Raw genomic sequence first — 23666 nt, 5'->3', positions numbered from 1 at the left:
GGTAATTCTTTGGCTTCCTTGGGTGGGGCAACGTGCATAGCCAGCCTCAAAGGTAATTCATGGTAGGGGCTTGGCAGGCAAGTTGCACAACCTTTTATGGCTGGATCCCTTTCCTGGAAATGGCCCTCTCCCTGCAAATAAATATTTGTAAAGGAGTGATTTGCTCCCAGTAAGTAAACTGATACTCCATTCATCAGAGGGCCTGACGCTGCCTTCCTGGGCGTGCAGGCAACCAAGGGTCACCCAACGCGGCTGCCATAGATTGCTTATTACAACATAAGTTTTATGGGCTGCAGAAACTTATGGCGTGCATCCATGCATTGTCATGGTTATTCTTTAAGCATTTAAACCAGATTTCCCCTTACTCTAGAAAATCCATGTGTGTTGGAATGGATTTTAAAGATGCATTTTCTGTCTCACAAGTGGCAAAAAGCCCAACAGGCAACAGAGTGAGCATCTTAGAACATGTCTCAGTATCCATTGCAAGGCACAGGGGTGTCCTGTTCCAAGGCACACAAACCACAATGTGCAAAGCCACTGAATACGCAAACCTCTTGCAGGAGGATTCCCAGGGACAGGAACAAGGGAGGGATGGGGCTCTGCAAAATAGATGAATAGGCACACAAACCACACCACTTCTTTTAACAATGTTTCTTTATTGAATTCCATTAAGACCAACCCCAGTCCCTCCCCGGAACCCTCCAGCTCTGGAACAAAAGGTGCACAATATTAGCTGCACCAGGTGGCAATCCTTGCCACACAGCAGGTGGGATCAACGCTTCATCACTTTGCTTTCGCTCGTCTCTGACACCACTTTGCCATCGACGATCTTGGTGGTGTGGATCTTCTGAGTAGTTTGCATGGTGCTTTCCAGTAATGCATCTTTCAGGCTGAAGAGAGACAGACAGAAGACACCGGCAATGAACATGAGAAACTTCTGCCAGTTCCTTGTTACCTCCTGGGGAAATCCAGTCATCTTAAGCCAACTTAAGGTGGTTTAAGTGGCCCAAACTGAAGCCTCATGGGCCTAGAGGTCGGAATCCATTTCGGCAAGTGTACTTGGGAGTCTAGAATTTGTCCATCATGAAAGGATGCCCTAGAACTTAAGAATAGAACTGTGCACAAGGTTCATCTCAAGCTGCTAAGCCTGGCCTGTGGCTTCCACTTAACAGGTCTACTCTTAAGTACTTCTCTGGCATTAGTGAGCATCACACCTTCTATCCTAATTCAGTCAAGACACACACTTTAAAAGAACATTAAGAGCCCTGCTGAAGCAGACCCAAGGCTTATCAAGTCCAGCATCCTCTCATATCCTCAGTGGCCAACCAGGTGCTTACAGGAAGCCCAAAAGCAAGACAGAGCACAACAGCCCTCTCCTGCCATTGCTCCCCCATGCCTGGCAGCTGGAGGCATCGAGGGGTGTGTGTTTCTGACCCTGCAGGTAGCATATAGCCATTGTGACTAGAAGCAGTTTCCCCTCCAAGATTGGGAAATGATGTTCCAGAGTTTGCAGTGAAAGGGTTCACATATACCAGAGCTGTGGTGATCTATAGAACATCTGTGTCTAGCTTGGGAGAGCCCAGATGACCAGTCCTCTATTTTTGCCCCAGAAAGATGCAAGAATGAAAAGCTCACTTGAACTCATCTCCGCCCTCCAGCAGGGTTCTGTAGGTAGTGATCTCAGCCTCCAGCTTGTCTTTGATGTTCAGCAGAGCCTGATAGTCCTCTGCCTGGCGCTGGACATCGCTCCGCACCTGTGCCAGTTCAGCCTCGGTCCGCATCAGTAGCCCATTGAGGTGCTCCATCTGCATACCATAGCGGGTCTCCACTTCAAGGAGATTTCCCTCCAGGTTGGCTTTCTGTTGAGAGAGTAAAAAAGGGGCCGGATTGGGGATCAGGGTCAACAACACTTCTATTGTTCTTCGGTGGCATTTCCATCCCATATCCCATACACTCCATATATTGCCTCCATTTCAGGAACAGGGTGCGCCTTTGATTTATGAAATAATTCCATGCAGAGTGCATCTCTCTCAATATAGAACTTAAAACACTAACAAGGCACCACAAACAAGCAAGCGCTTCATTACTATGTACCATCTCAGGAACGGGGGCCCCTTTCAGCCCAAAGGCCACATTCCTTTCTGAGCACCCTTCCAAGGTGGTCACATCTGGGGGTTTGGCAAAAAGGGGGTGTGGCCAGATACCCACACCCGCCACCCAGACAGGGAACAGCTATTATCACACATTCCAACCTGGTAAATATCACTAGAGGAGGACAAGGTGAGGGGGCTTGGTCTGGGCAGATTCCCAAGAGCCAGGCAGAGAGGTCCCAAGGGCCACATAGCTCCCTGGACTGAGGCTCCCCACCCCTACAATATTTGGAACGAATAGGTGAAGATCATACCAGGTTGCGCAGAGACTCCAGCTCAATTTCTAGTGTTTGGACGTTGCGGCGCAACTCAGTGACAGTAGCACGGCCCGTCTCAATCTCCTTGGTATTTTGGGTGATCATGACGGTGCTCTCAGTGATCTAATGGAAAGGTGGAAAGACATATCATTATTCTTCATGAGGACAGTCAGGGTTATAGTTCTGGGGACAGTACTTCTCTCTTCTGGTAAAAGCCCTGAAATGCTATGGGGGCATGTCAGGAGCAAACTGCAAAAGTTATTCTGCTCACCTGCTGGCTCCAGTACTTGTCCAAATCCTCAAGGTTCTTCTGAGCCAAGGTGTCATACTGTGCCCGGATTTCAGTCATTATCTTGCCCAGATCCTGTGACTTGGGAGCATCTACTTCTACTGTCAGTCCTGAGTTGGCGATCTGGGACTGTAGCGCATTGACTTCCTAGCAAGGGAAGAGGAGGCATAAATTGAGCACAGACTCTGAAGGCGCTGTGTGTCCCAAATGTGCAAAGCCACCAATTCCATTCATTGATGGGTCAGTATCTCCCAGCAAATTATTGCTCCTGCTGCCTCCATCTTGTCTCTGCTCAATGACCACAGTAGAGACTTACATCTTGGTGGTTCTTCTTCAGGAAGATCAGTTCTTCTTTGAGGGACTCAATGTCACCTTCCAGCTGAAGGCGGCTCATATTGGTATCATCAATGACTTTGCGGAGGCCATTAATGTCACTCTCCACTGACTGACGAATGGCCAGCTCAGCCTCAAACCTGGGTGACAGGGAAGAAGGAATGAGGTCTTCACAATAATCAGCTTGCAAAGTGAGATGTGTACATTGGCGATGGGGAGATTAATTCAGAGTGTAAGACGCACAGTGGCTTTGCAACGGGGGGCGGGAGGGGACAGTGGCCCGTCTCTGGGGTGACAAGGCGGCGATCCTCAGTAAATGAGTTTATGCTTTCCTTTGTCTGGACAGATGTGTGGCTAGCCATTAAAACCCCAGTGTCATACAACGACTGTATGGATTTAGGCTTTACCCTCTTAAATGCCCTCCGCTCTGTTTTTTGGCAGCTATGGACTGTTAAGAGGGAACGCACAGAAAGGGCCTAGCAGGTGACCCCCATCTGCCTGATACTGCTTGCTGCCACTCAAATGGCCTCATTCCACTGGAGACAGAAATTACCACTGGAACCAGGACTCATTGAGAATGAATGCAAGGTGCTCTGGAAACAAACCAGAGTCCTGCACAACATCACGCAGGCAGGGATGGAGGGGACCCACTGGTCTTTGTGTCCCTCCCCTTCTGGTATCTGTAGGCTTTATATGTGCCTACCGCCCCATGGAAAAAGAAGAGTTAGAGGCTGCTGCTTTTGCTCAAACTACAGATATCATCATTATTAATTGAATTAATATACTGCCCTTCATCCAAAGATCACAGGGCAGTCTTACAACATAAAAATATGAAATACAGAGATAGTGATGCTTTATACCCCAAGGCAGTCTTACTCAACCTTGGGTCCCCAGATGTTGAACCACAATTCACCTTATCCCTGACCATTGACCTTACTGAATTTGGATGATGGAAGTTGTAGACCAACAACATCTGGGGAAAGATGTTGGGAAAGACTGCTCTAAGGTCCCCAAACGATAAAATCATAGAATTGGAAGGGAACATGGGGGTCGTCTAGTCCAACTCCCTGCAATGCAGCAATATTTTGCCCAATGTGGGACTCGAACCCATAAACCTGAGTCTCATGCTCTACAGAAATGGGCCTCTGGATGGATCCCAGGACCAAACAGGCCCAACAAGAAGAAAATCCACTCACTTTACACGGAAGTCATCAGCAGCCAACCTGGCATTGTCAATCTGCAGGACAATGCGAGCGTTATCCACTGTCTGGTCAAAGATCTGAGGGCAGGAAGGAAGCACAAAACTTAGTAATTAATGTAGTGTGTGAAAGACATATACCAGCCTTTAGAAGAGTTGTCAACTGTGCAGAAAAAAGGGCATAACCAGTCATTGCTCCTCTAACAGCAGCTTGAGCCGAAGAAACTTTCACGTTTAATCACCAAGGCAAACATCACTTGCCAACATCTGCAAACTGGGATGCTGCTCAAAGGAAGAGGAGCAGGGGCTGAAATAAAAGTTGGCAACCCTCATCCTTAAGCCAACTGATCTTGGAGTAAGTTGGTGTCACTCAAAAATTATTTCCCCAGCCTTATGCCAAGGACTGCCAACTTCCTCTTTGTTTCTGGTCTAGTGAAGGCTAATGCAACCTGAATCTACTGGTTTCCTGCCAGCCTACACAGATCCCATTGTTTGCTTAAGCCAACACAGGTGCAATTCACCTTCCCAGTTCCCAAGGCAACTAGAGGACTAGAGATTCTTAAAGGGACACCTCTCAATTTAAGAAAGTGGGGGAGACAACCACCTTCTTTCCTTCGCAAGTACAAGGACAAAATGATTTCCTTGCCTTACTAACATTCTGCATCCTATCCCACCTGTAACTAGCATCTCGGATGTTGATGGGTCCCCAAAGCATAGATTCTACTTCACTGCAGTTCTGTGACTGAGTCTTTAAATTCAGTGACTCTTGGCCTTCCCCTCTGCCTCCCATGTGAAAATAGCCCTGCTTCTTCGCTGTAGGAAATCCCGCTTGTCTCAAGAAGCGCTTTGTTCTTAGCAGGAACAGGTAACAAGGAAGGTTGTGAGGATAAGCTCTCTGGGGCATTGGGTGTGCTCCAGGCAACCATACCTTGAGGTGTAAACTACGAGGGACTTAAATGTGCTCTGGTTTCAGCACCATCCTGTCAGCAGCTCCCTGGAGAACATGTAAGGCTGCAAGTGCCCCATGGTTCCTCTCTGCCCATGCCTGGCATAGAAGCCTGGTTTTGATTTTGTTTTTTTAAGGAAACTTTCTCTCTCCTTGTGTTTTGGGGAAGGGGCACTGCTTCTGGAAATGCATCCCTCCCCCCTGAGCTTTCCCAGGAGACCTTCCCTGCACCTCTTTCATCTTCTGCACCTGCGGCCTCTAACCCAGCTCCTTCCCCTTTTGTCCCATTCACCTGTTCTCACCAGGTGCTAAAGTCGTTTCAACAGTTATCCTTTTGTGTGCACACTTTGTTTGCTGATTGACTATACATGACTCACAAGAACAAACATATTTTTTATATATAATTAATCTACCCTCAGTCATTCTTCCCAGCACACAATTGTCCTTTGATCCCAACTGCTATAGCCTCTGGGTGTTGGTTTCCCACCTCACAAGGTTCCAGTTTCCCAGAAGTCACAGGGCACGATGCAAATTGAAAGGTTCATGCTATGTGTGCATGTTAGGATGAAGCTTTGCATGTGGATTTTGCATCTTCATTGGGGGGGACGGGACGACCAGAACACGATCTGTATATTTCAGTACTCCACTTATCTATAAACTGCTTACTCAAAGGATCCCCAAGTGGTAGACAACACAGCACAAATATGTGCTGCCACACTGAAAGTGCCACTCCCCACAGACGTGGAGCGTATATCCTACGTGGTACTTGCAGGAGGGCATGCTTTGCACATTGAAGAGGCAGGCATATGGGGCAGGTGGGCAAGTAAACTGCTCCCAAGCTGTAGTTTAAAATGGGAATTTCAGATGGTGTATTGCTTGCATGACAAACTACACCTACTAAGGCTGTGTATACACCATGCATTTAAAGCCCCCCCCCCCAAAATCTTGGGAACTGTAGTTTAAGGGGGCTGGGAATCATAGCTCTGTGAAGGATGCTTTAACTCAGTGTTTCCCAACCTTGGGCCTCCGGCTGTTTTCAGACTACAATTCCCATCATCCTTGACCACTGTTCTTGCTAGCTAGGGATGATGGGAGTTGTAATCCAAAAACAGCTGGAGGCCCAAGGTTGGGAAACACTGCTTTAACTATATGGGGCATAGGCAATCTTACATTCCTTCTTCTAACTGGTGTTTTAAAAGGCACAGGAGCTCTGTCCTCCATTGCATTTGGCCACCCCTGTAAAAGGCACAGAAACCTACTGAGGTGGCTTCTTGTCCATTTCACATCCAAGTCCTCAGTTTTGGAGTGGAGCCTCAATTCTCAGTTTTAACTAGAGCCAGGGCATACCCTGCCTTAGACCCTAAACCTGTTTCCTGTTTGAAAAATGTATCAACCTTGGTAGCTTAGTCAGTCAAGCATGAAACTCTTTAATTTCAGGGTCGTGGGTTCCAGCCCCAGGTTGGGCAAAAAGGTTCCTGCATTGCAGGGGGTTGGACTAGATGACCCTCATGGTCCCTTTCAACTCTACCATTCTATGATTCGATGGCTTTTCTCACAGTGGCAGTAAAACATGAGATATTATTTATTACTTGTTCACTTTGTACAGCACTGTCTCCTCCAGATGATGTTGGTGGACTCCCAACCAGCCAGCCTGGCCAATGGCAAGCAGTGATGGGATCTGTATTCTGGCAACAGCTGGTTCCCCTCCCCTGGTATTCTTTATTGAGCCATCTTCTCTGGCAGCATCGTGTTTCCTTGTTATGACCTATGACTAAATAGAAGTCGTTTGACTTGTATGGGGGGGGAGGCTAGAGTGCCTTTTCCTTCCTACTGAGTAAGCCAGACTGACTCTTACTATTGGTTACCTGCTTCTTTCCTCCCTCCTTAATAGGCTTTTTGTGCCTTTACAGATGCACAACCGGCTGGATTTCTGCAGATTTCCCCTGTCCCTCTGTTCTTGCTTATCCATGTTGCTTTCTATGTAGTGCACAACTGATCTCAGTGCAAGGCAGTTTAGGCAGGGGAAAAGAAGTGGATAACTCTAGCCCCACAGACAGAAAGACAATGGGGTTAACAGGAATGAATTAGGGGGAGAGAGGGAATCCCGCACACACAACCTTCTTGAAAAGGACTGGCTGCAGTTGCCTGCAATTGCTAACCTGGCAATGATTAGCCGATGGTCTGGTTCACGATTGACCTTTGTGTGCACATGCAGCTACTGAACCAGGAAATCACTCCTGGTCATGAAACTCTTAGGAAGGAACAAGAGCTAGGTTGATGACGGAGCAAGTGGAGTGGTTTTCTGCCTCTCTGTATGGGTTGTCTACTACCTTCCCCCCACCACCTCCTGCTTCCACATGGGTCCTGTGCAGACATTCAAAACACGAAGCTACATTATTGGAAACACTTCACCTGTTGAACTGTCAGGAAACAGTTAAACAGAACACAAGAGCAGCAAATCTAGACCCGTAACAGGATACTCGTGGGAATTGAGTGCTTTCCCGATGTAGAGGTGTGTTCTCCTACCCAAGGATTAATTTCGAAAATTAAAATCACTGGAACTCACACTTCCATGGTACCACACTCGTTAAGTTCTTGGGATCTTAAATCCTATCCAAAGACCTACATGTATTGACTGAGCGTACTTGGGGGTGAGAAGGGCAATCCTCATATGCCCCAAAGCACCCTTTCTGCTATTGTGACAACCTGGTTTCAAAGGTCCGGTTCATACCAAGACTGATATATACAATAGCTTCCCTATACATTCCATACAATAATATCCTCAATTTTTTTAAAAGAAAAAAACCCAACATGGTTAACAATTAGTGATTATCATTTCAGACTTGCTGAACCCAGAGCAAAACTATCGGCTAAGTTCCAGGCATTCTCTCTTCTCCACAATCAATCTGTGCCAGTGTGTGTGTGTGTTTTGCAGTTTGGGTTGCCAACTTTTCAAATAGTTTTTGTAGCTATGCCTTTAACAGTGGCTTGATATGCACGTATTAGGAGGGGATATAGCTTCTCTCTATGGTTTGCTCTCTTGGTATATCAAACCACTGTTAAAAGCAGAGTTTCAGGGATGGCTTGAAAAGCTGGCAACATAGTTTAACACTAGGCTGTCTAAAGAAAACACAGTAAGCTAGTGGGAGGGAGCTGAAGCAGAAAGCTAATGGCCTCTGGCCACATCAGACAAAGAGGGGCTTCTATACCCCGTGGAGCAAAGATCCATTATTGGAAGACGCATGTGCAAAGTGCAAATTCTAATGGGGATCAAATCAAGTCACTTCTGGAGAGGCACTGACTACAGTCATTCTCTGAACCTGACACACCGACTGGGTTTAAACCCTACCTTCTTTTCAAGGTTGGAGCTCAGCTCTGGAACATATAAAGTTATGTTACGTACGGAGAAGAAAGTGCATCCGGGCATGTGCAAGGTGCCTTCCACCCCCCACCCCACCCCGGAACAGTTTCGGCTACTTTTAACTACTACTCCATTGTTGTTTTCTACTGAGCTAGTAAGCTTGCATCTTAGTTTTGCAAACCTCCCTGTAAACTTGGCTCAAGGCAAGGGCTGTGGCCTTTGCGGGGATTAAGGGCGGCGAGGGGTTCTCAGCAGAACTGTGGACTGCCTGCATGTCCGCTCGGGGCCCCCCATGTCTCTCCGGTACCGTTCCTCTGAATTCCCCTGGAGGCAGGCTGCTCTCCGCGCACCCCCTCCTTGCGCCGGGCGCCCCGAGGGAGCCGAGGCGCCTCCTCACCTGATTCTTCAGGTCCTCGATGAGCTCGAAGTAGCGGCTCCAGTCGCGGGTGCTGGGCCCTTTCTTCTCCAAGTGCTCTCGGATCTGGATCTCCAGCCTGCGGTTCTCGGCCTCCAGGCTGCGCACCTTCTCCAGGTAGCTGGCCAGGCGGTCGTTCAGGTCTTGCATGGTCTCCTTCTCGTTCTGGACCACGCCAGAGCCGGAGAGAGAAAGGGAGAAGCTGCTGCCTCCATAGCCGCCGCCGCCGCCGCCGCCACCTCCGACGTAGCTGGAGCCGAGGCTGGACGACCGGGAGACGGAGATCCTCGAGCCCGAGCCCCCGGCACCGGCATAGACGCTGGCCGCGCTGGCCACGGGCCCGAATCTCACCGAGCCCCCGACGGGCCGATACGAACTGGAGTAGACGCTGGACTTGGAGTAACTCATGGCGCCGGAGGTGCGACGGGGCAACAGGAGGCCGAACGCACGCGCAGGCTGCAAGGGGCGAACGGCGCCGCCGGCCTCAAGGCGCGATTTATAGCGCAGGCGGCCGCGAGGGCGGGCCTGGCCGGCGCCCACATGCCCCACCTCCGCCGGGCGCTGCGCGGAAGGTGCGGCCGGGAACCGACGCCCCCAGCGCTTGGGCTTTCGGCCGGATTCGCTTCCAAAAAGGAGCGAGGACTCAGGTTTTCGCTGGAAGGAACCGAGGTGTGTCCGCGCCTTCGAAAGGCTTCGTCCATCGCATCCAAGGGCTTCTTGCTGCAAGCCGAATTCGTTGTGCAAGGTGTTAAGAAGCGTCCCTTACTCCTCCGACTCCTTACTTACTCTCCAAAACTTACGAACCCCGAAATTTGGGACACCCTCCAAACCTTTCGTAGGGCGAACCCCGCGTTTTGTAGAACCATCCACTGAATAATTGATACTTCAAACCGGGGGTCGTAGTATCAATTACTCGGGGTTTTTATGGGGGGGGGAATCTACCACGGGTGCCAACCTGAATAAAATATTGGAGGGGGCATATCACATGACACGCTGCACACACCCCATTTGAATGGTAATGCCTATAAACTTTGGGGGCCCCTGCCCCCTCAAATGTTTTATTGGGGGACTGAAGACCCCTCGGCCCCAGAAGTTGGCTCCTATGGGACCTACAGAGTGCAGGGTTTTCACTACAAAACCCTACAAAACTTTGGCACAGGTTTGGAGCGAATGGGACAATGTTGTGTTTCTGGGGGATACCTATGACCCCCCAGTCTGAGTGTCAATTACTCAGTATGGGGGGCCCTACAAAACATGGGATTTGCCCTACAAAAGGTTTGGAGGGGGTCCCAAAGTTCAGGGTTCATGGTTAATGAAGCTGCATTTATTTGGTGGTCCGAATGTGTCTCCTCGGATTCAGCACCTGGTTTAGCCTTGCTTACCTGGAAGTAAGCATCATTAAATGCAGTAGGACATGAATCTGAGTAGACCTGGTTAGGACTCTGCAACTAAGGAGTAAACCCTACAGGAATCCAGAGTAGAGTCCCTAAGGTGGTTGGAAGGCGCCTTGCACAACTCTTTCCAGCAGCTCCTTCTGACAAGATGGTGCCACTTTCCTTTGGGCCACATCAGGGTGGGTGTGGAAGGAAAGAACGATGGAAGGATTTCGGAACGTAGGATCATACAATCATACAATTGGAAGGGACCCTGAGGGTCATCTAGTCCAACCCCCTGCAATGCAGGAATCTCAACTAAGCCATACAAAAAAAAAAAAAGCTCATTTATAGCTTATTTGACCATTGGTCTATCTAGCTTAGTACTGTCTGCACCGACTGGCAGCAGCTCTCCAGGGTTTCACACCCAGGCCTCCCCCAGCCCCACCTGGAGATGCTGGGGCTTGAACCAGGGGCCTTCTGCACAAAAGACAGGTGCTTACCACTGATCCATGACCCTTAAAGGAAGGATTTGCTGTTTGGAAAGATCTGTGGTGATACACTATGGCAGTGTTTTTCAACCACTGTTCCGTGGCACACTAGTGTGCCGCGAGATGTTGCCTGGTGTGCCGTGGGAAAAATTGAAAAATTACTTTATATATAGTCAATATAGGCACAGAGTTAATTTTTTTAACATTTTCTAATGGTGGTGTGCCTCGTGATTTTTTTCATGAAACAAGTGTGCCTTTGCCCAAAAAAGGTTGAAAAACACTGCACTATGGCAACATTTGACCATATCCATGTTCACAGTAGAAGCCTTTGCTGTGGATGAGGGTGGGGATAGGTCTGGCTGCTTCCTCCAGCGTTATCAGAGTCCCACGAGGCAGCATGGATTTCATAACCCTAAAGCTACATTGGACTTTGTAAGGGCGTTCCTGCCCAGAAACACCCTGTGCTCTCCTGTGTTGGTTTCTTCAGCATTAAACTACCAGACCAGCCTCCTGCCACCTGGTGTCCTCCCAAAGGCTTTCTCATTGAGTGGTCTTCAGCTGTTTTGGTCTACAACTCCTCCCATCATTCCCAACCATTGACCATCCTGGCTGTGATGGAAGGCAGTTGCGGTCCAGAACCTCTGGAGGGCACCAGGTTGGAGGAGGCTGTTGTAGATTCTTCATCAGTTGACCTGGCTTGGTGGTGAAGCAAGATTTTTTCCTCTTGTTAGTACAGCAAATTCAATTGTGAAGGCTGAGGTCACCAGTACATATGATCACGCATCTTCAAGCCTCCTCCAAATCTCTCCATAGAGTTTATGTAACTCAAAACAGTTACAGTGGTACCTCTGGTTGCAGACGGGATCCATTCCGGAGCTCCCGTCGGATCCCGAGGTTTTCGCAACCGGAGGTGCCTGTTCTGCGCATGCGTGCAGCATGGTAGAGTGCTTCTGCGCATGCGCGCACAGTGAAACCCGGAAAAATACTCCTGGGTTTGCCGCATATGTAACCAGAGATGCTCGTAAGTAGAGGTACCACTGTGTTTCCCATTTTGATTCAGCTCTCATCTCCTTCACAGATTCACTGGATCACTCTCAGATGCATCTCCCAATACCTAATTTTGAGGACAAATCCTGCATTCTATACTGCAGCTCAGTTAATACAGAAAAAGAATGTGAACTAATTCCTTTGAGCACACACATGCAGAGTGCTTTTCTCAAGGAGGGCTTCAGGCTTTTGTGGACCTGTGAGCAGGATACCGTAAGTAGACCCCTCAAGCCCACATTCACTCTGCCCACCCATGGTGGGACTTTCACCTGGGCATTTCCAAAAAGGAGGACCAAAGAAGGTACAGATTGATAGAACTTTTTTTTAAGGAACAATTGCTATAATTAAGTAAAATTATAGTGGGGAAGACTGTGGCCAGAAGACATGTAGGCCGTTTCCGAGCACAATTCAAAGTGTTGGTGCTGACCTTTAAAACCCTAAACAGCCTCGGCCCAGTACACCTGAAGGAGCATCTTCACCCCCATCATTCAGCCCGGAAACTGAGACCCAGCACCAAAGGCCTTCTGGCGGTTCCCTCACTGCGAGAAGCAAAGCTACAGGGAACAGGCAGAGGGCCTTCTCGGTAGTGGCACCCGCCCTGTGGAACACTCTCCCTCCAGATGTCAAGGAAATAAACAACCATCTGACGTTTAGAAGACACCTGAGGGCAGCCCTGTTCAGGGAAGTTTTTAATGTCTGGCGTTTAATTGTATTTTTAATCTTTTGTTGGAAGCCACCCAGAGTGGTTGGGAAAACCCAGTCAGATGGATGGGGTATAAATAAGCCTGCTCAGCCTTCTCTCCAGGTGCAATGCTAACTGTTGATGGGCAAGTGCAAATGCCACACATCTGATCTTCCCCTTGATCTTTACAGGTTTCTTTATTTTTAGACCGGTCTTGGATCAGATTGCCCTTCAAACACTGCCATCTGTAAAGCATTATTCCCATTTATTACATTTTCATTCCTGCCTTTTCTCCAGAAGGAGCCCAAGGCCACCTTAGCTCATGGTAGGGCTACCAGGGTAGAGGTAGAGGACGAGGTGGACGGGGCAGCAGGGGGTACTAGTCCAGGCAGCGTGCTTGGGGCTGGTGGGAGTTGTGATCCAAAACATCTGCAGAATGCTGGGCTGGCAAAGCTAAGAACAAAAACATGAGAGGAGCCTGCTGAATGAGGCCAGTGGCCCCCTCCAGTCCAGCATCCTGCTCTCACACTGGCCAACCAGATGCCAGGGGGAAACCTACAAGCAGGATCCAAGCACCAGAGCCCTCTCCCCTCTTGTGGTTTCCAGCATTCAGAAGAATTGCTGCCTCCAGCTGTGGGGGCAGAGCAGAGCCGTCGTGGCTGGTAGCCATGAATTTGTCTAATCTTCTTTTAAAGCCCTCTAAGTTGGTGGCCCTCGCTGCCTCCTGTGGGAGGGAGTTCCACAGTTTAACGATATGTGCATGGAGAAGTACTATCCCTTAGCACTGCCTATGATTAGGAGATGCCAGTATTTTTTTATTATAATGTGTGCAGTTGTTTGCTTCTATTATAGTACCCTTAAGAAGGAACTGTAAAGTTCAAAGGACTTAAGGTCATTCTCCGCCCCACCCCCCCAAACAACAAACTGGTCTTCTACAATGCTTTCCGGGTGGTTCTTTCCACCTCCTTTTCAAGCTATGGATTGATTGGTTCAAGTTTGCTTGTTTCTGGTCCAGTGGCAGCTAGCCAGATGCTTCTGGGAAACCTGTGAGCGCAGTAGGAGAGCATCTCCCTGCCCCATCATTTGTCCCCATCACCTGGTGTTCAAAGGTGTGCTGCCTCTGAATGTGGGGATTCCATCCAGCAGTCAAGGGGCCCTTCCAGAGGACATATTCATTGTGCATTCTTCCCCACTTGCTTGTACAAAGCTTACGTGGAGGTTAGATTATATCTGGCCTTTGTTGAGCATTTCTTCCGGTCCGTTTGCTGGGAGACTATGTTGGGAGTCCTCTTTTCCAAGAAAGTACACTTGTCATGATCGGGTGGCAGAGCACTTTAATCCACTTTAATTGCACAAATTAAATTTCCCGGTATGTGCATGAATCCCTTCTGCAGTATGCTGATAATCTGGAGGTGCCCATAGCCAGATATCTGCATACATGGGCAACCACTGTCCCAGAAAGAAGAGACAGCTGAGTGCCATTTTGATGGTAGTTTGCCATTTTCTCCCTATTCCCCCCCCCCCCTTTAAACGCCCTAGACTCTTTTGGCCTTGTGGAACTTTCTCATTGGCTCTTCCATTGTGGCATGTCAGCCTATGAGAACCTGAATGGGGAGTTTCTCTGACTGGAAACTTCAGCTGCCCACTCTTTATAGATTCCATTGAGGACTGCATGTACAGATTGAGAGAGGCCTTACAATTGCCCTTGAATTTATGGCATTGCACAAAGCACAAATAGTGATCTTAAATGGGCCACTGACGACACACCTGTTAAGCCAGTGAATTGACTTAATTGTTAAGTCAGTGAATTGACTTAATTTTCTGCTTCATACCCAGTTCAGTATTTTCTTGTGTAACAAACCTATTTTCATGCTTTTGGCTTTGAAATGCTCTTGTTACCTACCAGAACCATTACATATGCTCAGCAATGCACAGGATTATATTTTCTGTGCCCTCTAGGTTTTTTTGTGTGTGTGTTTTTTGCTTCTAGTTCTTAATGCATGTCAACCTGTTGGTGCACCTAATGCTCTGGATAGGAATTCTTTTTGCCATAGGCCATTTTTAACTGTCCCTTCTACTCCTGTGCGTTAACAAACAGCTTCACCTGCAGGCAATAGAATGTATCTCCATGTTGCAAAACGCTTCAGCTGCCAATTATTGCAGCTCAAGCTGTTCTTAAAGGCACAGGAGCAGGGTGGTCCATCTTTTTTTCCTGGTCAGTTGGCAACCGTATTTGAGAAAAGACTCCAATCATATGCTTCTTTAAAATGGCCTGCTGTCAGGTTCCATTCATATAAATGTAAAGTACTACACTTGGGCAAAAAAAAAAATGAAAGACACAAATACAGGATGGGTGACACCTGGCTTGAGAGCAGTACATGTGAAAAGGATCTAGGAGTTTTGGTAGACCATAAACTTGACATGAGTCAACAGTGTGATGCAGCAGCTAAAAAAGTCAATGCAATTCTGGGCTGCATCAATAGGAGTATAGCATCTAGATCAAGGCAAGTAATAGTACCACTGTATTCTGCTCTGGTCAGACCTCACCTGGAATACTGTGTCCAGTTCTGGGCACCACAGTTCAAGAAGGATACTGACAAGCTGGAACGTGTCCAGAGGAGGGCAACCAAAATGGTCAAAGGCCTGGAAACGATGCCTTATGAGGAACGGCTTAGGGAGCTGGGTATGTTTAGCCTGGAGAAGAGAAGGTTAAGGGGTGATCTGATAGCCATGTTCAAATATATCAAAGGATGTCATATAGAGGAGGGCGAAAGGTTGTTTTCTGCTGCTCCAGAGAAGCGGACACGGGGCAATGGATTCAAACTACAAGAAAGAAGATTCCACCTAAACATTAGGAAGAACTTCCTGACAGTAAGAGCTGTTCGACAGTGGAATTTGCTGCCAAGGAGTGTGGTGGAGTCTCCTTCTTTGGAGGTCTTTAAGCAGAGGCTTGACAGCCATCTGTCAGGCATGCTTTGATGGTGTTTCCTGCTTGGCAGGGGGTTGGACTGGATGGCCCTTGTGGTCTCTTCCAACTCTATGATTCTATGATTCTATGAAATGTAATTCCTCCCCCACATCCTACTCTTGGTAATTGGGATGTGGGTGGAGAGAGGTAAAGAATCTGTGGACCAGATTTGCCCCAAGGACTGCTGTTGCTGATTCCTTATCAAATGGGATTTTTTTTTATTTATTCTTTGGGCACTGTAAGAAAAGAAGGTTCTGTGCAACCAGTGGAAGGGAGGGATTGAAGGCACCAAGGGAATTTAAATTATTTAAAGCTTTGAATATTATTTAAGTAAAGTTAAAATAAGGAAAGGCCCTTACCTAAGCTCTTGGAGGAGAGCAGATGACTCAGTGGCCTGACTCCATATGCACAAGTCTCCTTTTTGAATGGTATCAGTATTAACGGAGAGGCCAGAAGCAATGTTGGTTTGCAGTCCATCAATAAAGAACTATTTTACTACTATGCATTGGTTACTACTACCCATTGGCAACCTGAGTCTCTTGAGATGTCCTTGGACTCCAACTCCCAAAAGCCCAAGCCAAGCATGTAGTCCAGGATGATGGGAACTGTAGTCTGATAACATCAGTGCCACAAGTTCTCCATCCCTGGGAAGCTACTAGTGTAGACAAGACCAGTTCAACCATTAAAGGTAAAGGGACCCCTGACCATTAGGTCCAGTCGTGAACGACTGTGGGGTTGTGGTGCTCATCTTGCTTTACTGGCCAAGGGAGCTGGCATTTGTCCACAGACAGCTTCTGGGTGATGTGGCCAGCATGACTAAGCTGCTTCTGGAGAACCAGAGCAGCGCACGGAAATGCTGTTTAGCTTCCCACCGGAGCGGTACCTATTTACCTACCTGCACTTTGATGTGCTTTCGAACTGCTAGGTTGGCAGGAGCAGGGACCAAGCAACAGGAACTCACCCCATTGCGGGGATTCGAACCGCTGACCTTCTGATCAGCAAGCCCTAGGCTCTGTGGTTTAGACCACAGCGCCACCCGCATCCATTAGCTCAACCATTAGTTGGTCTTAATAGCTGACCCAAATGTTAGGCCAATCATGTCTATGGGTGACCAATAGGAGAATGGTTGATCCTGCCTCTTGGCTTCAACACTTGCCAGCCATTTTTGTTGTGCAATCAGAAGAGAAATTGGAAAGGAAGATTCTCCCAAGCTCTGCCAAATGGGTAGCTAGGCATAAGTGGGCAGGACATTGTGAGAGATACATTTTTTACTAGTCAACTTGTGACTAGTGACTAGTGACTAGTAATTTTACAAACCTTTATCATGCCTACTTAAAACTACTAGTTGCAACCTTGCAAGTATTGCTTCATGATGAAAATGTTCCACATGCTATCTCACCTCTCTGATCACCTCTGGAAGACAGCAAGGTATATCCAAAAAGAAGAAAGTGGTTGAGCACAAACCTTGAAGATGGGGAAACAACAAACCCTGTCCTCATTCGGAGAAGGGTAGTAACGGGATGGATTATTAACCTTCCGTTTGCTGCAGCTCTTAATGTTCTTGTTAACTGTTGTGAGGTTTACTCAACATACAGATAAGATTGTCATTTCAGTGCCAAGCTCTCAGCAAACCCACTCTAAATCAGTGATGTGGCTCCACAATGGGGAAATAATTTCCCTACAAACGAGGCCTGAGAGTTTTAATCAATGTAGAAAATTCATTAGTCAAAGATTGAGATTGGGGGGCGGGTCCCACTTACGGCTGATCCCTAGTGGAAATGTATCCTCTTCTGATAACATTGTAGTGAATAGTTGATTCAGTGTGTTTAAGAGGATTCCCCAAACAATAGATAACTCAACTGGTGTCTTTTAATCTGGGAAACCCCATACCTTCCTTAAATAAAGGCCATAACCATAAAATCGGTTAACAGCAGGGATGTTAATAGATTGTGTCAGATGTTGGCAATGAGGACCCCTGTATCTGGCTTCTCAAGGCTCCCCCCCCCCAAGAAATGGCGCCATGTGGATCAGTTGTCACGGAGGATGGGCCAATCTGTCCATTCCAGTTCTCTGTTTTTCTCACAGACACACCCATTATTAAATTCAGTTCTCCAAAAATCCTCATGATTTTTCATCAGCATTTAAGTGCAAATTCCTCCTAATAAGCATGTAGTCATATGCAGCTTTGTCCAACAGACACATTTTTGCAAGTGGTTTCCCCCAATAGAATGCTTTTTTGTATGATTTTCATGAATATATTTGTGTTTTTAGGCATATGTATGAATTTTGTACATAGCATTTGGTTTTAGAACTACGTTGTAAAATTTGGAGAAGTGTGAATTTCAAAAGATACCTGTTTCACTTCGTGAAGGGCAAATTAGATGGTTGCTCATTAAAATGTAAACAAAATCCCTAGTCCTGCCAGAGTATATACTGAGTAGTCATCACCTTCACCAACTTACCTGTTTAGCTGAATCTACCTTTGTGAAAAGGAGACCTGTTGAGCAATGCTGTGGCCAATACTTAACTTTTCTCAAGAACTGTGCCCCACAGCTCAGGGACAGAGCACACCTTTTTACATCCTTGGTTTAATCTCTGGCATCTTCAGACAAAAGATCTAAGACTTCAGGGCTGGAAAGAACATGGGCCTGAGTCAGTATCAGGCAGGTGCTTACCGGTACTTCTCTCAAAGCTCCTAGCAAGAGGCACATTTTTGGATGTTTCTAATACTGTATTTGCAGGGGCCTGAAGCCAAACACAAAGCCCTGCCCCCTCCCAGTCCATGAATAAAATCTGACTGGGACAGCAGTAAAATCTTCCTTCAATGCTGGTGATGGGACAGCATCCTCCACCACACCTGAGGGTATCTGGCAAGCTTGAGGGACAGAGGGCAGGCCATGGGGCAGACACAGCTCTGCCCTCCAACACCTCACAGTTGCTCCTTGCCCACCAGCATCTACTGCATGAAGCAGCCGCCATACATTTAAAGCACATAACTTTCCCTCAAGAATCCTTGGAATGGTAGTTTGTTAAGGGTGGTGGGAACTGAAGTTCTGTGAGAAGGAGTAAACTACAGTTCCCAAGATTCTTTAGGGAAAGCCAAGCCTGTTAAATATTGGGTGTGTATGCTGGGTCTGCATAATATAGGGCCAGCCCTGTGTTAAACTTTATGCGTATCAAAATGGTGATATATAACAGCATTGGGTATAACCAGAGCCAATAGTGGGTCTTTTTCTTGCTTTCTCCCACTTTGTTTCTATCTCCCCTCTTGCCTCCCTATGCTGCTGGGGGATGGACAGATCATTCTTCCAAGAAATCTCATCTGGTTGCTCGCAGGGGGCTTCTTCCTCCTGCTTTCCTTCCATATGTTTTGGCTTCCCCCAGGTTCTCCCTCTCTTTCCCCTGTGCCTTTGGCCTCTCCCTCCAGGCAGCAGGCTCCCTCCACCCCCTTGAAAATAAGTTTGAGGGCCACATGAAATTAAGCTAAGGGCCACACACGGACTCTGAGTTGCAGGTTCCCCTGAGGTAGCACTAATGCCTTTGCGGTTTTGCTGTCAGGTGTCAGTGAGAGAGTGGGTTTCAAGTATCTTTCTCTAGAGCAGGGATGGGGATCTGTGACCCTCTAGAAGTTGTTGGGCTCCAACTCCCATCAGCCTCGGAGAGCATGGCCAACGGTCAGGGGTGATGGGAGTTGGGGTCCAGCAGCACCTGCGGGGCCACAGATGTTCCCCATCCCTGCTGTCAAGGGAGCCTTGCTTTTATGAAAGGGAATGCTCACTTGGTGCATCTTTTCCCTGACTTCTGTGGGTTGCCACACCTCACCTGCGGAATGTAGCTGTTTCAAGGAAGGAAGAGCTCCAAGCGGTGTGGTCCCACCCTCAGTCCTGCCCTGAGGTGCAACATGCTGATAAAGCAGGAGGCAACAACTCAGGGGAAAGCCCATACCTTTCGTCTGCCATGGGGCCCACCGCATTCCTGGTTTATCACAGAGGCATCAAAGGGAGAGGCATGGCCCTACACCAACACACACACATCCTCCCCCCCCCCACCTGTGCGCTGTTCACCTTTTGTAGGGGCAAAACTGCCAATTGTCACTGGAGTACAAAAGGTCACAGGCCAATACAGTACACCCAGTTCCCTGGAAGCTGCACGCAGGGCTGAACCTCTCATGTCTCATCTTCAGGGATCATTGTGGGGTGCATGGAGAGGTCACTTTACAAGGCACTTCTGGGCTGATTGCAAACTCCAGCCCATTCCTGCTCCAGTGGTTGGTTACCGGCTTAGCTTTCTCCTTGATCTCTTCTGTGGAGGAGGTATTAGGTCCATCAGTTAAAAATGACAGGCAGAAACATCACCTCCAGGTTTTGCAGCAGTATTTATTTTACCATGTCCTCCCTCAAACAGCAAACCTTGAGGCCCTGTGCTGAGCCATTGGCCTTCAAACTGGGCCACTCCCAGGCAAAGTAGGGGTTTCCCCCCTGCATAATCGAGGGACTCGATTATGACAGTAAGAGCTGTCCGACAGTGGAATTTGCTGCCAAGGAGTGTGGTGGAGTCTCCTTCTTTGGAGGTCTTTAAGCAGAGGCTTGACAGCCATCTGTCAGGTATGCTTTGATGGTGTTTCCTGCTTGGCAGGGGGTTGGACTGGATGGCCCTTGTGGTCTCTTCCAGCTCTAGGATTCTATGACTCCCGAGGTATGTGTGGAATATGGACTTTTAATTAAAAGAAAAGGAAGAAAAAATGAAACCAAATTAGCTCATTGCCCTCTAGGAGCCATGGGGCAGTTGAATGTCGGATTAGCAGGGAAGGCAACCAGGGGAGCAATAACCTTTGGAGTGAATACTGTGGACCCCCATCTTAGGCTCAGCCTATATATGTCCGTGTAAATCAGGAGTGAGACACCTGTGGTCCTTCAGGTGTTGGTGGACTCCAGCTCCCATTAGCCTCAGCCAGCTTGGCCAATGGTTAGGGATGATAGGAGATGAAGTCCAGCAACATCTGAAGGGTGACAGGTTCTCCACCCCTGGTGTGTATGAACCTTTAGGTTTATATACACCAGGGGTGGGGAACACCCTGTGCTCCTTTGGGAGGAAGGGTGGAGCATACATTTAATTAACATATTACCCCAGTGCCATAAGTCACCAGTGATCGCATTCAAAGGGAACCAACCCAGGGTCTGCAGTGGAACTCCTGAGGAGGCCCTGTTAGATATTAGCTTGCTTGTAACATTATCCTTATCTTCATCTTCTTAACACAAAGTGGGCAGGCATTAGATTTTTCAGTTTGGGTGCCAAAATGTCTTGGGCTAGGGTGAGGATGTGCTACTCAAGAGAAGGACAGGAATTGGCAGCAAAACCATTGTTGTAATGTGGAGGCCGGTGTTTTATGTATTGATTTGATTGTTCCCATTTTTATTGGTCGTAAGTTTTTTGTAAGTTTTTCGACTGGGTTGTAAGTCACCCAGAGATTGCCCTGTGATAGGCAACTGACTGGCGATATTGTGGTTTCACAATTTTCTGATTCTTTTTGAGTATTTATTGCTGTAATCTGCACTGAGCTCACTTGACAACGATAATAAGCAAGCAAACAAACAAAACACCCTCCGATTTGCTAAGCCCTGTGCAAGGTGACCTGGCTGGGGTAGAACTGGTTTTCTTCTTTGAGACTCAAGAACCGAGACACATGAAGCAATAAGGAAGAAAAGTTAACACCTGCCTGAGTGTGTGCAGAATGCTGTTCCCTCACCATCAAGTCACCAGAAGACGGTTTCATACATTTATTTACGTATTTTCATTTATTATTGCATTTCAACCCCACCTTTCCTCTAAGGAGTTCAAGGGGGTGTACATGGTTCTCCTCCCCCCATCTTCTCCTCACAAGAACCTTGCAAGGTAGTTTAGGCTGAAGCACAGCCCCGGTCTTCCCTGGCTGGAGTCGATGGAAGTTTTTGTCCAACATCATCTTGGAGGGCCGAAAGTGAACTACCCCTTCCTTGCCTCCACACTTTAGAGCAGGGGTGTCAAACTCAAATTCATCGGGGGCCGCATCAGCAGTTTGGTCACCCTCAAAGGGCCGGTTGTATCTGTAGGACTATGTGTCCACTCTTTATTATCATAAATGATTGTCACTGCATTCAATTATTACTGTTTTTTGTAATAATGTCGCGCGTGCGCACTCCGTCGCTGGGCTCCTGCTGCTGCTACCGCTTCCGCAGCGACTTTGCGAGCCCGCCGGATGAAAAGGCAGCTTGGGGGCAGCTGCCAATCGCGTGCAGCAGCCCCCCCAAGCCGCTTTTTCACTCAGAGGGCTCACAAAGTCGCTGCGGAAGCGGCAGCAGCAGCGGGCGGCGTGGAGCCTCCCTCCGCCCCTGCGGCCGGCAGCGGCTACACGGGCCACATGATGAGGTCTGGCAGGCCGGATTTGGCCCGCGGGCCTTGTGTTTGACACCCGTGCTTTAGAGCTTTTGCCTCTCCTTTTAGAGACTGAGCGCAGCACGGCTCTGTATTGCACAAGGTGCACAACCATGAGAACCAACACAGGAAGCAGAAGCTGATAAGCTTATCAGTTATGACATACTAGATGGGAGAACTCACCTTGAGGGTGTGCCCCATAGAAAGGGACTGGAGCTGAAACGAGGGTTTGTGAGTGGGAGTCGGAGTGGGTGGCTGGGGGGGGGAGGAGTGGGGAGTGGTTGTCGGAGTTGGCAAACGGAGCAAGCAGGTGCAACAACCCCTAGTAACGCACAGAAATCAAGCCCAACCAATCAAGAAAACAGAGCAAGGATAATAATCACAACAGCATCAAAACATACAAAATTGTCCAGCGCTAGAGAACAACAAAATGAGAAAAATTTAAGGGAAGCACCCAAAAGCACAATCCAGAGGAGTGGTCTTTACCTTCTGCCTGGAAACTCTGCTACAGGAGGAAAGGAGAGCCAAAGCAATCTGGGTCCCGTCACTGAGGAGGCCTCTGCACTTGTCCTTGCGCCCTGCACTTCACACGACAAGTGCAAAAAGTCTCCTGAAGATCTCAGAAGTTCGTATGGGAGGGAGTGGAAACAAATCATGAGGATTTTAAATTACAGAAATTTTTGGGAAGGGCCGAGGCTCAGGAGCAGAGAATCTGCTTTGTGTGTAGAAGGTTCCAGGATCAATTGCTGGGTTGGGCTGGGAGAGTGACCTCTGCTTGAAACCTAGGAGAGTCCTTGCAGAAAATACTGAGCATGGGGACCAGCTTCCTATATTCCTGTAAGTTTAACACACCATGCCAGCTTCCTCTTTGTCCTATGCATGAAGTGGTTGTCCTAATGGACAGTAGGGCTGGCTCTAAGTTAGCCCTCCCCAATGTCCCCCTTATATTATTGGCCCTCTCCAATGTCGGTTTCCTTACCTGGTGGTGATGGAGGAATCAGTAGGGGCAGTGCTGTGATTTGTGCCAGCTTGCTGCAAGCCGCCTGCCATTTTAAATTACCCACAATGCATCTGAGGTAGCATCTCTCCAAGGTGTGTGGGGACCTTGAATGGCAGGGGCTGCAGATGTCAGCGGCAGGTTCTTCTGGCACACTGGGGCTTCCACCAGCAGCTTCCTGAGAATACTGCTTGTTGATGCAGGTCCTGGCGAGTGTACATATATATACATATATATGTCCTGAGTACAGAGATTAGAAGGGGAGTGGAAAATGTATGTGTGCACTTCTAAGCCAAGTAAAGCCAAAAGGTCGAGCAATACAAGTCATAGCAATAGGTGTGTCACACTGCTGTGAAAAGCTCTCCCTGCTAGTGGCCTCTGAAGATGAATAGGCAGAGCAAGATCAATATTGTAAATACACACCTAAAGAGGGACAATTACTTTCCATTGGGAGCTTGCCACTCCCAGGATTTGTTGAGCCCAAAATCCAGAATGTACGATTTGCTAGCAAGTTCCAATGTGACACCTTTTTGAGGTGCAGTGTGGGTTAAAGTACAAGGTTAAGACCTTGGCTTCTCTCCCCCACTCCCAATTTCTGGGTGCTACCATTTTTAGATCCCTGTAGTGTCTATTTATCCTCTTCCTTACAGACGGTTCCATTTAGCCACTGGCAAGACATGATGGGAATTGTAGTCCAGCAACATATGGTGGGCCATAAGTTCTCCATGTCCTAAAATAGGTGTTTTTT

General features: G+C 48.0%; 1 protein-coding gene across 1 annotated transcript; it reads right to left on the bottom strand.

Annotated features, from left to right (window-relative positions):
- Nucleotides 1-673: 673 nt before the first annotated feature.
- KRT18 (keratin 18) lies at nt 674-9406 on the bottom strand. Its single transcript, XM_033137000.1, has 7 exons — nt 8932-9406; nt 4226-4308; nt 3013-3169; nt 2679-2843; nt 2405-2530; nt 1636-1859; nt 674-890 (listed from the first exon to the last, which is right to left on the bottom strand). The coding sequence occupies exons 1-7, from the start codon at nt 9355-9357 to the stop codon at nt 773-775; spliced, it is 1299 nt and encodes a 432-aa protein (XP_032992891.1). The 5' UTR covers nt 9358-9406; the 3' UTR covers nt 674-772.
- Nucleotides 9407-23666: the final 14260 nt, after the last annotated feature.

This window comes from Lacerta agilis, chromosome 2, assembly GCF_009819535.1.
Source record: "Lacerta agilis isolate rLacAgi1 chromosome 2, rLacAgi1.pri, whole genome shotgun sequence".
Taxonomy (NCBI): domain Eukaryota; kingdom Metazoa; phylum Chordata; class Lepidosauria; order Squamata; family Lacertidae; genus Lacerta; species Lacerta agilis.
Note: the sequence above shows the minus strand (reverse complement) of the source record. Positions and strands in the feature narration are given on the sequence as shown.

What these genes read in the sequence shown, in the direction of transcription:
- KRT18 (XM_033137000.1), bottom strand. Translation starts at nt 9,357, where the DNA reads ATGAGTTACTCCAAGTCCAGCGTCTACTCCAGTTCGTATCGGCCCGTC. An exon ending in TCGAGGACCTGAAGAATCAG is followed by an intron (nt 4,309 to 8,931) that starts GTGAGGAGGCGC and finishes TCCTGCCCTCAG; the next exon opens with ATCTTTGACCAGACAGTGGA. An exon ending in GCTGATGACTTCCGTGTAAA is followed by an intron (nt 3,170 to 4,225) that starts GTGAGTGGATTT and finishes CCTGTCACCCAG; the next exon opens with GTTTGAGGCTGAGCTGGCCA.